Source organism: Gekko japonicus, unplaced genomic scaffold, assembly GCF_001447785.1.
Source record: "Gekko japonicus isolate JY-2015 unplaced genomic scaffold, Gekko_japonicus_V1.1 scaffold247, whole genome shotgun sequence".
NCBI lineage: Eukaryota > Metazoa > Chordata > Lepidosauria > Squamata > Gekkonidae > Gekko > Gekko japonicus.
In genome coordinates, this window is record NW_015166427.1 from 58,841 (window position 1) to 72,341 (window position 13,501).

The 13,501-nt window shown below is 46.3% G+C and overlaps 1 protein-coding gene across 2 annotated transcripts in view; it reads right to left on the reverse strand.

Annotated features, from left to right (window-relative positions):
* The window catches only part of TUBGCP3 (tubulin gamma complex associated protein 3), a 55,786-nt gene extending 46,998 nt beyond the window's left edge, over positions 1–8,788 (reverse strand). For both annotated transcript variants that reach the window (XM_015411764.1, XM_015411763.1), the window contains exons 1-2: positions 8,546–8,788; positions 575–682 (exon numbers count right to left, since the gene is read on the reverse strand). In XM_015411764.1, the coding sequence (XP_015267250.1) occupies positions 575–682; positions 8,546–8,621 (184 nt within the window). In that variant the 5' untranslated portion in view covers positions 8,622–8,788. The remainder of the gene's footprint in view (positions 1–574; positions 683–8,545) is intronic.
* Positions 8,789–13,501: the final 4,713 nt, after the last annotated feature.

Here is a 13,501-nt window from a genome sequence, read left to right on the forward strand (position 1 = left end):
ACTTCAATGGACTTAGAAGGGTGTTAACTCTCCTTAGGGTTGTGTTCTACTGCTTAGCTCTACTAAGCCTTCTTCTATCACTAGAAACCCTCCTCTGGTTCAAGAGGGTCTTCATGCTGAAGAACATGTCTGCATTTAGCCAAACTAAGTGGAATACAACCCAGAAACTACAAAAAGGCTACTAGAACTTTGCTACAAGGGTTATCATGTTTCTTCTATCCATACTACCATAAGGACTAGAAACTGGATCAGACAAAATATAATACATTCTCTATTAAACTATTTCTTCTCCCCCTTTTCCTAATAATATCATCTGGCAGAGATGTTGTTAGCAGAACATATACAGAAGCAAAAAAATACCCAAATTACATATTATAATAATAACTAACAATAACATGCACTGATGAGATTTATATTGTACCTGATCTATCCACAAGGGACCAAAATCATAGAATCATAGAGTTGGAAGGGGCCATACAGGCCATCTAGTCCAACACCCTGCTCAGTGCAGGATCAGCCTAAACCATCCTTGACAAATGTTTCAAGCAACAAGGAACACAGACAGAAAACTTACGCTCTTTTTTAATTTTTTCTGCTACTAGAAATTCATCTCTCTCAACAGTAGGGGCAAAGTTGCTTCCAATGACTCGCACTGCATACTGAAACTGTTGGGCTACATCAGCTGAAACAGAAATCACAATTAAATTTAACATTTAATAACAACAGGTTATTTATTTACAACATTAATTTTTAACAAACAAAGACAAATACATACATCAGAGTGTTGCACTTACAACAGACCAGCATGAAAGTCATAAGTTTTGCCCAATTCTTCTATGTGGATGGGTGCAATGGATATACATTTGAGAAATAAGTACTGAATAACCTCAGAAGGTAAAAGAGAGCTGCAGACGTTTTAATTCCCTTTATAGGCATCTGAATGATTGGTCCTACCTTAAACAAGTGTGAAAGGAAAGGAAAGTACAGTTTGGGATATTTGTCACTCAGAACTCAGCCACTGGAAAAAACCAGAACATACCAGATACCAGGTGGTAAATATCAGTCCACGAGCACTGCTGGCAGCATAACCACTGATACCATACTTGGGCCCCGGTCACATGGAAGGATTTGCCCCACAGGAGGGACGGATCGGGGGCGCATCAAGCGGACGCAATCATACTGCAACATCTGGGAAGCTGCGCTCACCCGTCCCTGATCCGTCCCTTCCAGGCGAAGATGCGGCTCAAAAAGGTAGTAGCAAAATAGCACTACCTACCGGTTGCCGCGCAGCACAGGCAGGCATCTGATCGCCGACGCGCCCGTCTCTCCCGCAGCATGCGAGGTCCTGCCGAACTGCGCATACACACGCATGCGCAGTGGGCTCGCCTCGCTCTCCGGTCCGTGGCTTCCCCCCGGCATACGATCATGCAGGGGAGGAACTGCGCGGCAGCTAGGGGGATCTGTCTGATCCCGCAGCTGCGCTTCTCTTTTGATGCGGCTCTAAAAAGCCGCACTTCAGCCGTGCCTTTCCCCCTAGTGTGACCGGGGCCTTACACTATCAAACAGAACCATTGAAAGCACAGATGATGGGAGGGGGATGCCCCCATCTTCTAAGATCAGGCAGGTGGCAAAGCGAGAGAGGGCCTACTTGGTCATGGCACCAAAGCTCTGGAACTCTCTCCCCAGGGAGCCTCCTCTGTCCCCTTCCATTGCCATCTTATACCACTGGGTGAATTTTATTTTATTTTTTGCTTCATTTGGCATTCCCTAAATGAATCCCTCCTTCTTAGCCAAAATTTTTATGACTCTGTTTTTAAACTGTTTTTTTTTTTTATTGTTTCAATGATGTATGGTGGGGAGGTGATTTTAATGGCTTTAAAATGTGATTTTTATCATGCATGTTTTAAATTGTAAGTGCAAAAAAGGCAGAATACAAATTTTGTAAATACATAAGGTGCCTGTTATTTTGCTGTACATACAAGCCTGGATAAAATATTTCCATGTAGTATAGCAAAAAAGGAGGTCTACACCTCCTTTCATTCCTGTTGGCCTTCCAGAAATTCACCTATTGTCCCAAACTGTGGACTGTTTTAGCAAAAAAAATTACTTTTAGTTTAAATAATGCAATGATCGTTATACATAATAAGCATATTACTCTGAATCTGAAGATGTTTTAAACTAAGTTATCTAAATCCAGTGCGCTGGATCACTGTCCTTTCTGATTGCTGAAATTGTGTAAGGACCTTGTTAAGAAGTCATTTATATCCATCATAAATCAATCACTGACTCAGGGCACCTTCTCTTCAACACCCAAAGAGGCAGTTCTCTGTACACTACTAAAAAAACCCATCTCTACAAGAAAACAATGTGGCCAATCATCACGCTCTCCCTAATCTGCCTTTTCTGTGCAAGGTGACTGAGAGAGAAGTGGCAGAACGGCTCCAGTCCTTCTTGGATAACTCATCTGTTGTAGACCCTTTTCATTTTGCTTTCAGGCTGGGCTATGGAACAGAGATGGCACTGGTGGCTTTAGCTGATGATCTCCATCTGAATGTAGACAATGGCCATGCCTCTTTGCTGCTCCTTCTGTTATTTGTATTATTGGGGGGGTTGCATGTGTGTGTGTGTGTGTGCGTACGCCCATGCCTGGAAGTCATAGTGACCTCTGATGACTCCTACTGGGGCACAGAGGACATTCAGAGAAGTGGCTTGATAGCCTGCCTCTGCCTCCTGGCGCTGATACTCTTTGCCAGGGTTGGCCCCACTTAGCTTCCGAGATCTGACGGGATCGGGCTTGCCTGGGCTATCCAGGTCAGGGTTTTGTTGCTCCTTCTGGGTTAAACTGCAGCCTTTGAGGCAGTAAACTATGCTATCTTATTGAGAAGTCTTTAGACAAAGTAGGTACTCTATTCATTGTACTCTAGATTGGTTAAACCATTCCTTACAGACCAGACTCAAAGAATTGTCATTGGAGACCAGTTATCATTAAGGTAGGATTAGTCCTGTCACTGTAGGGTTCCACAGAATGCTATCTTATCCCCCATGGTTTCAACTTGTAAGTAAAGCCTTTATGAGAAATCATTCATCATTCTGGAATTAGATGCAACACCCAGCTCTGTATCTCTCAATCCAAATCTCCTGGTGATGTGGTAAAGGTCTTGAGCCATTGCCTGTCCACTGCGGTTAAATAGCTAAGAGTGAGCAAATTGATACTGAATGCTGACAAGATGGAGGTAATACTGGTTGGACAGACTGAGGTCATGAAGAACACTGTACTTCCCACTTTAATGGATTTCAGCTGACCCTTAATGACTGGGTTAAGGGCCTAGAAATCATAGATCCAACATTGCTGTTGAAAAAACAAGTTAATGCAGCTGCCAAAAATGCTTTCTTCCACTCACACTAGCTTGGAAGACTGCCCTATACCTAGACTCTGTCGATCTGACCACCTTCATGCCACAGTCATACTGAGGCTAGACTACTGCAAGGCACTCTACAGAAGTCTGCCCTTGAAGCCAACTCCAGTTGGTACAAAATGGCCCATACAACTTAACTGGTACAAGAAGCACTGCTAAGGTTGCTTACCATATTTTCTTTACCCAAATGTAAAGAGGAAAAAACTTCTTATACATTTGTATTTTAAAATAAAGTTTTGTCATAGGAGAGGTAAAGCGATATATGAAAGCGCTGCATTTAGAACACTTGAAGTCCAGGACAAAGCTATGATAAATAAGAGAAAACTGTATCAGCATTCCCAAGGAGAAACATATTCTTAAACACAAAATATTGTACTAGATGATCCCATTAGTTGACACTGCTCCTTATGAGCAAGAGGAATAGAATTCCATAACAAACAAGGGGCCCTAAGATTTCTGGTGCCCTAGGCAAATTACTCTGCCCCCCCCCCAAACGCAGGGAAGCCACTGCCTACCCTACTTTACCCAACATGGGGAATCGATTGCTCCCCCCCACACACACACACACTGTGGGTAAGCTGTCTTTACTCAAGCCACCCTCACTGGTGTTGGGGCTGCAGTTTGCCGTGCTACTATGACTCTCAACAGGAGCAGGATGGGAGGCAAAAACAGCCCTGAAAAGGACCCTGCTTGCCCAATGGAAGGGGGAGGAAAGGAGGACGTCAGCTTTCCCACAAACGGAGGGGGGAAAGGAACAGGCTCACTTGGCTGGGTCACCGCCTTGGCTGTCGCTTGCCACAGCAGACCCAGTACCATGTGTAGGTGGGTGGGGCAGCAACAGATCTGGTTTTGGCACTTCTGGTACTTTGAAGTTTGACGGTTGGACAGCACCCATTGCCTTGCTGTACCGAATAGGCAGGCCAAACCCTGCTGTAACAGTATTTGGCTAAATAAAATAGAAGTCCAGTGGCACCAAACACACTAGCAAAAATTTTTTAATATATGAGCTTTCATGAGTCACAGCTCACTTCTTCAGATTTGTGGAGATCCTGCTTAAGTGGGAAGATTACAAGAGGGGAGGAAGGAGGAGTTAAGGCAGAGAGTGAACTTTGTCATGACCCTTTCAAGTGTAAATCTGTGGGGAGGGGAGTAGAAATGTAAGTGTAAATCCAGTCATCAAGCTTCAGAGTGTGAGCATTCTGTGAGTCTGAGACAGAATAGCAGTAGCAGCTTATTGCAAATGGCCAAAGACCACTACAATCTTAGATAAAATTGAGCAGACATAAAACGCAATAACAACAAAAACAAGTTAGATAAAAATTAAGAAAAACAAAGATGAAATTTCCTAGCCCCCCCCCCCCAAAACAGAAACAGCAGCCATAACAAACATACAGATCAAGCTACAGCAAGCACAGCTCCGGCTTGAATTTTCATGCCCGCCAAAGCGTACAATGAAACCACATGGATGCCACATGGGTCTGTATCAGCTAGAAGGAAATAATTTTCTCCACCACCAAACTCAGATCAAGGCTAGACGAGGAAGCTGTAAGAAATGTGGACTACAGCTCCATGTAAAGAGAGCAGAACAAAACATAATGTGGAAGGTCCTCTGATTCTAAGGCTCCACTGAGACACAGGTGCTCAGCAAAAGGTTTTTGAATGTAGTGACCCAGGAATATGGATGTTGGCATAGTCTGAAAATGAATAGCAGGGAAAGCAACCCCAAGTTTAAGGAAGGTGATATTAAAAAGGTAGGGAGCTCTGCTATGGCGCCTTCTGAGCAATCCAGACCATAGCACAAATTTGGAGATAGGTGTCATGCCTGCCCTTGCTGATGCCCCTGAGGAGGCACCTGCCAGCCAGGAGCCTGTGGACAGTACTGCAGCAGAGAGGCAAAGACTGGATCCTGTAGCTGAAAGCTATCTAAGTGGTGAGGAGGATAGAGCCTCCTAGGGAACACCTGCAAGGGATCAGTCTCTGCTGCAGCTCAGTAATTCATCATCATCAGACTCACCTCCACCTGTAACCAGGCTCCGGAATGTAAGGAGACAGCAGCTGAGAGAGCGAAGGCAGAATGCACGCATGCGTGCCAGAAGATCTCTTAGCCCTGAGTATTGACAGGATCCTGACCTCGCTCCAGGCTAGCTAAAGAGTTGATTAGCTAGCACTGTATATCTGCAAGTCTGTTGCCAGCAGTCATTTGTGCTGGCAAACGTCTTTTGTCAGGACCTGAATCCTTGTATCTCTGCTCCAGACCTTGTGGAATTCTTATCGGCTTGATCCTCGGCTTTTGACCCTCGGCTTCGTTGACCCTGCGTTCATCTCTGACTCCTCTGGTATCGTTGTGATTTATGGACTTGAACTCTAGTATGTCTGACCCTGCTTTTGGACTGTGATTTAAACCTGTTTGAACCTTGCTTCCTGATTTGCTCGGCTTGACCTCGGACTGCTCCTGGACTTTTGCTTGCTTGCATCACGCCCCCTGGTCCTGCCGTGACAATAGGTAAGACACCAAAGAATAGATTCTTTTGAACTGTGGTGCTGGAGAAGACTCTTGAGAGGCCCTTGGACTGCAAGAAGATCAAATCAGTCAATCCTAAAAGAAATCAACTCTGACTGTTCCCTGGAAGGCCAGATACTGAAACTGAAGCTCAAATACTTTGGCCACCAAATGAGAAGGGAGCACTCACTGGAGAAGACCCTGATGCTGGGAAAGATTGAAGGTCAAAGAAGACGGGGACGGCAAAGGATGAGATGGTTAGACAGTGTCATAGATGCAACAAACATGAAGTTGAGCAAACTTCAGAGGATGGCGGAAGACCGGAAGGCCTGTGCGACTGAACAACAACAAGACACCCCTGTCAAATGAGGCATCTAAACTGAATGGTGGTGGTAAGTGCTGTCAAATTGTAGCCAACTTCTGACAACGCCTTAGAGACATTCAGAAGCAGTTTGCCTGCCTCTGCACAGAGACCCTGGACTTCCTTGGTGGTCTCCCATCCCAGTACTAACCAGGTGCAATCTTGCTTAGCTTCTGAGACCTGAAGCGACTGGGCCATCCAGGTCAGGGCTCCAAACTAAATACATAGTCACAAGGTTTGGAGTTATGTGGAGAGATGCCGTGGGAATGAGCTGGTAAGAAATAATGATGGAGATCTGATAGTGAGCAGCAGGGTAAGGCTTTGCCTTGGAGAGTCAGCTGGTTGAAGTATTCCTCTCCTTGTTCAAACCACTAATCAAAGTGACATGCACACAAGCCCTGACTGAGGGGAGACCAAGTTCACCCTCCCTCAGGGCCACTGGGGTATGAGACAGAACAGTAGTTACAAATAACAGATGATAAGAGAGGTTCCTTACAGGTGATGAGTTTAAGTGAAAATTTACATACACAGGTATAAAGTTATATTCTGGTAAAACATATTAAGAACAACCAATCCAAGTATCTATAAAGTAGATCTTGTAGACTTATTAGAAACTGTAGTGAATACTATGACTGACCAACGTCTTATAAATGGTATGACATTTGGTTCAATATTTTGACATTCTTCTGACCTCCCGTGACTCAAACATTATTACAACACTCATATTTTGGGTCACAACAAAATGTCATCATTTTCCTTCGTTCAAAAGCGTGAGAAATTTTTAGTATTTTTTTTTTAGCAGCCTCCCTACAGGGAGGTTGCTGAGTAGCTGACCAGGCCTGTACTCACTGTATACATAGAAACATGCAGTGTTTCTCTCCTTGCTGATCACAGATGTGCCACTTCTTCAGAGGTGCTATGCTACATGCTGTACCTGTTTATTTACATCATGTGCAACTCTATTCAGTATGCAAGGCTGAGGTACCAGGACTTGCCCAACAATGGAGTGGGGTAGGAATTTGAACCTGTAGTTCCCACATCCCCATCTCCAAAGTCAGAGACAAGACCATGGGCCTATCAATAGTCTACACAGACTGCCTAGTCTACATAGACTGGCAGCTGCTGTCCAGGATCTCTGGGCAGATACCTTTCACATAGCCTGCTACCTGCTCCTTTTAACAGGAGATTGAACCTGGGTGCTTTCAACATGCAGATGCTCCCCATAAAGGTAAAAGGTAAAGGTTTCCCTTGCTCGAAAGCCAGTCGAATCCGACTCTAGGGATGCAGTGCTCATCTCCGTTTCCAAGCCGAAGAGCCAGCACTGTCCAAAGACATTCCCGTGGTCATGTGGCCAGCATGAGTAAACACCGAGGCGTATGGAATGCTGTTACCTTCCCACCGAAGTGGTACCTATTTATCTACTTGCAATTTCTTGCTTTCGAACTGCTAGGTTCTCTAACAAAATAACAGTCCTGGCCAATGCTCCCTCTAAGCTGTGGAGTCTTGTGAGCAAAAATTCTACCTTGTGAGCTACTGGCATTAAAGTTGTGAGCGAGTGATTTGGCTGCTGCATAAATCAGTTTGCTCTGGAGCCCTCCTTCCTGAGCCAAGACAAAAATGTGTGAGCCGGAGGCTAAAAAACTGTGAGCTGGCTCACATTAACTCAGCTTAGAGGGAACACTGGTCCTGGCACTTCTTGTTCTTTGGGGCACCTCTTTCGGCAAGGGCAGGAGTGTAAAGAACCCAGCACGACCCACTCTCTCCCAACTTGTTCCCCCTGCCCAGGAACTGGACAGGCGGTCCCAGCCTCCAGGTGGGACCTGGGGTTCCCCTGGAATTACAGCTCATCTCCACACTACAGAGATCAGTTGCCCTGGAGAAAATGGATCATTTGGAGGGTGGACTCTATGGCATTGTACCTCACTGAGGTCCCTGTCTTTCCCAGGCTCCATTCCCAAATCTCCAGGAATTTCCCAATCCAGATCTGGCAACTCTTCCCCACCCCCCAATCCCCCGCGGGTGGCCAGGAAGGACCTGGCAACCCTGTGGGGTGGGGCAAAGCCCGGCATGCCGCGCCTGCATTGCTCCAAGAGGCGGAGAGTCTGACTGGAGTCGGTATCCCCCTTCCCTCCCCACCCCCTGGAATGAAGAGACAGGGAGAGAATGGAGAACCCGCCCGCCTGCCTGCCTGCCTGCCCGCCTTTCCCTCCCCGCCTCCTGCCTGCCCGTGCTGGGTGAACTGGGCAGGAGCAGACACAAACAGGTTACCTTCGCCCTTGCCCAGGATGCGGCAGCACAGCGTCTGCAGCAGGACGTTGGGGGATTTCTGATCCGGACTCGCCATCGGCGCAAATGGAGGGGGGGGGGGAGGGAAGGAGGGAGAGCGAGGGAGGGAGGAGCCCTCGCCGACGGCCACCCGACCCTCTTGGGGGTGGGGAGGGCAGCGCTTATTTCTCCCAGCCTTCCCGCCCGGCCCGTTATTCAGGGCACCATTTTTAACAGAACCCGCCGAAAAAGGGAGGAGGGTGGGAAAGAAGGGGGGGGGCGACGGGTTTCAAACACGGCCCCCCATAATGCTCCGCAGCCCGGACGGCGCAACACGGAACACCTTCCCCCGAGCAACGACCAAGACGCAGCGAGAAAGTTCCCGTGTGCAACGGAGAAGTCATGGTTTTATTTCAGCCCTGTGCTGCGGACAAACGCAGTACGAAAAATAATGGGATTGCCTCGTGACTTGTAGCAATCACCGGCCGCACATCTTTTGAATAGCCGCAGCCTGTGTCTGACGGGCTTGGCTCGGCGTTTTGGGTCTAAGCCCTATTGATCCTCGTGTCTTCAGGTGGTTGGTTTGTTTTTTTAAGTTGTTGTTGCCACTGCTTCAGTTTGAGTTACATTTAGAAAGTGCCTCTTGGATTTCAGGGGAAAGAAAGCACGTAACGTTTGGAAACATATAAGGAAGATTTTCCGGTAGGAGATTCCTGGTTTCCCAGCCTATGAAGTCAATACCGGATCTTCCTTCCAAGATACCCGATCTTCCGTCCAAGTTCTTATTGGCCTTCGAGCTAACCCTGTATGGTCTGGTACAGTTTAAGGTAAAGGTAAAGGTTCCCTTGCTCGAAAGCCAGTCCAATCCGACTCTAGGGTTGCGGTGCTCATCTCCGTTTCAAAGCCGAAGAGCCAGCGCTGTCCGAAGATGTTTCCGTGGTCATGTGGCCGGCATGACTAAACACCAAGGCGCACGGAACGCTGTTACCTTCCCACCGAAGTGGTACCTATTTATCTACTTGCAATTTCTTGCTTTCGAACTGCTAGGTTGGCAGGAGCTAGAGACAGGAGCTCACTCCGTCATGCGGCACCCGGGTCTCGAACTGCTGAACTACTGACCTTCCACAGCCTGCCATTCAGCGTCTTAACCACTTGAGCCACCGCAGCTTAGTTTTTGTTAAATAGTGGGTTCCATGGATGATCAGGCTCGAGTCTAGTGATCAGCTCAACTTTATTTGTGATTTGAGCAAGACAGGACTCCAGAGCTGCAGCTCTGTTTTATAGCATGCAATTGCCAGGGTCTGGGTAAAAGTCGGATCTAAATGGATCCTCATGAATTCATATGATTTTTACCCTGAAACGATAAAACCACCACCATATTGTAGGCCATGTGTTAGTCTACAAGGGGCACCACAAAAATCAGGCACCCACAGATTCGTGGCACCACAGCAGCACAAAAACATGATTCCAAAGGACAGATCCTCATGAATTCATATGATTTTTACCCTGAAACGATAAAACCACCACCATATTGTAGGCCATGTGTTAGTCTACAAGGGGCACCACAAAAATCAGGCACCCACAGATTCGTGGCACCACAGCAGCACAAAAACATGATTCCAAAGGACAGATCCTCATGAATTCATATGATTTTTACCCTGAAACGATAAAACCACCACCATATTGTAGGCCATGTGTTAGTCTACAAGGGGCACCACAAAAATCACAGATCCACGGCTTTGTGGTGACACCATTCTGTAAAAACATGATTCTGAAGCATGGGTCCTCATGGATGCTTGGGTTTTTTGTGTTGGGACACCCCAAACATACCATTAAATCCCATATCATGTCCATGACCACAGCCCGCACCACAGAAATCACGGTGCCATGGCTCTGAGGCAACACCATGCTGCAAAAACCTGGTTCTGAAGAATGGATCCTTATGATTTTTGCATTGTGTCACCCCAACATCACCATCAAATAATATGCCTTGTCCATGGCCACAGAATGCACCACAGAAATCATATGTCCACAGCTCTGTGGTGACACCATTCTACAAAAACATGGTTCCAAAGCACGGATCCTCGTGGATCCACACGGTTTTTCAATTGGGTCACCCCAAACACACCATGAAATCACATAGCACATCCACGGCCACAACTTGCACCACAAAAATCACAGATCCACAGCTTCATGGTGAATCCATTCTGCAAAACCATGATTCTAAAGCACGGATCCTTATGGATCCTTGGGGATTTTGTGTTGGGACATCCCAAACATACCATTAAATCCCATATCATGTCCATGGCCACAGCCTGCACCATAGAATTCACAATGCTGCAAAAACATGATTCCAAAGCACGGATCCTCATGGATCCTCAAGGTTTTTGTGTTGGGTCACCCCAACATCACCATTAAATCACCCCAACATCACCATTAAATCACCTTTTGGCTAATAAGACGCTGTGCTGCCGCATCCTGGGGCAAGGGCGAAGGTAACCAGTTTGTGTCTCCTGCCCAACTAACCAGCGTGGGCAGGGCAGGGAAGGCAAGGAGGGTGGGAGGGAACAGGCAGGCTGGCGGATTCTCCATTCTCTCCCAGTCACTTCACTCCCAGAGGGACAGACTGTCTCCGCTTGGAGCACGCCTTGCCGGGCTTTCCGCCATCCCACCCGATTATACTGGACACCTGACCGGTTCCCATGCAGCTGGAAGAAGTTGGGAGGGAGTGGGTGGTGTTGGGCTGGGCTCTCTCCTCCTTTGCTGCTCTTACTGAAAGAGGCGCCCCGAAGAATAACACTCAAGTGCCGTGACCTGCTGGGGAGGCGCCAGGGCTAAGCAGGAAAGCATCAACGTTCAATCTCCAGTTAAAAGGAGGAGGTAGTACGAGACCCTGGACAGCCGCGGTCAGGCTATGTAGACGAGTCGAGAGGGCTTGTTAGGCTGAAGTTCTGTCTCTGTAAGAGGTGCATTTCCCTATGGAATTCTTGTGAATTGCCTTGAGTCCATTGGGTGGGGGGAAACAGTAAACACTCCTCCCCCTTTGTAGACAAATACTGGAGTCGCAGCAAACTGGATTCCTTGACTTAAAGACCCATATTGTTTTCATGTTTTTAGCCAATAGTACTTGTTTAGTTATTACCAGTGGGGTTTTTTTTTAAGAATGAAAATTACACTTATCAAATTTACTAAAGTTCCTATACTGACTTTTAAAGAAAGAAATTGCTAGAAAGCACTGGCTGATAACGTTGGACTTCTCTCCCTGCACTTTTTCCATTTTAAATTTCTGTACTGTAGCTTATCAAAGTTCCTCTGTTTTCACAAGGGATTTGTTCTGGCCTCTTTCTAGGCTTTAAAATACATATGCTGAAAATGTCAGTTGATCAGAAATTGCTCTGATACATTAATGGAGATAGTGAGCAGGAAAGGTAATTTGGAAAATGGGTGATGAAGAACAGGAAACAAAAAAGCAAACTGAGTTTCAGGAACTCAGATTGAGAACATGCCTGCTTCAAAATATCAGTAGTTTTTGCTCTTTTCCTTAAGCACCTTGAGATCAGGATGGTTTTAATGTTTTGGAGGAACATATATGTAATAAATGTGTCAGACTATGCCTCCTGCTAGAAAGCACTGGTTGAGAAAGTTGGACTCTCTCTTGACTTTTTTCCATTTTAATTTTCTGTACTGTAGCTTATCACAGTACCTCGTTTTCACAAGGGATTTGTTCTGATCTCTTTCTAGGCTTTGAAATACATATGCTGAAACATTCAGTTGATTTGAAATTGCTCTGATACATTAATGGAGACGGCGAGAAGGAAAGGTAATTTGGAAAATGTGTGATGAATGACAGTCTCCACTAAACTTGACTCGAAGAGGGTGTGACTTCAGAGCAGGAAACATGAAAGCATTTTTGTTGTTCAGTCGCACAGTTGAGTCCGACTCTTCGTGACCCCATGGACAAGATCTCGCCAGGCCCTCCTGTTTTCCACCATCCTCTAAAGTTTGCTCAATTTTATGTTCGTTGCATCTATGACACTGTCTAACCATCCCATCCTTTGCCGTCCCCGTCTTTGACCTTCAATCTTTCCCCGCATCAGGATCTTCTCCAGTGAGTGCTCCCTTCTCATTTGGTGGCCAAAGTATTTGAGTTTCATTATCTGGCCTTCCAGGGAACAGTCAGGGTTGATTTCTTTTAGGATCGACTGATTTGATCTTCTTGCAGTCCAAGGGACTCTCAAGAGTCTTCTCCAGCACCATAGTTCAAAAGAATCTATTCTTCGGCGCTCAGCCTTCCTTATAGTCCAACTCTCGCAGCCATACATGACTACTGGGAATACCATTGCTTTGACCATGCGGACTTTTGTTGGCAGGGTGATGTCTCTACTTTTTATCATGCTGTTTAGGTTCGCCATCACTTTCCTCCCAAGGAGCAGGCGTCTTTTAATTTCATGGCTGCTGTCACAGTCTGCGGTTATCTGGGATCCCAGGAACGTCAAGTCTGTCACTACTTCCACGACTTCCCCTTCTATTTTCCAAGGAGTGATGGGGCCGGATGCCATGATCTTAGTTTTTTTGATGTTGAGCTTCAAGCCCACTTTTGCGCTCTCCTCTTTTACCCTGAGCAAGAGGCTCTTTAGGTCCTCTTCACTTTCTGCCATTAGAGTGGTATCGTCTGCATATCTGAGGTTGTTGATCTTTTCCCCAGCAATCTTAATTCCCGCTTGTGATTCATCCAGGCCAGCATTTCGCATGATGTACTCTGCATATATATTAAATAAGCAAGGCGACAATATACATCCTTGTCGTACTCCTTTTCCTATGCTAAACCAATCAGTTGTTCCATATCCAGTTCTAACTGTCGCTTCTTGACCCTTATACAGGTTTCTCAAGAGACATGTGAGGTGGTCTGGTACTCCCATCTCTTTAAGGACCTGCCATAATTTGTTGTGATCCACACAG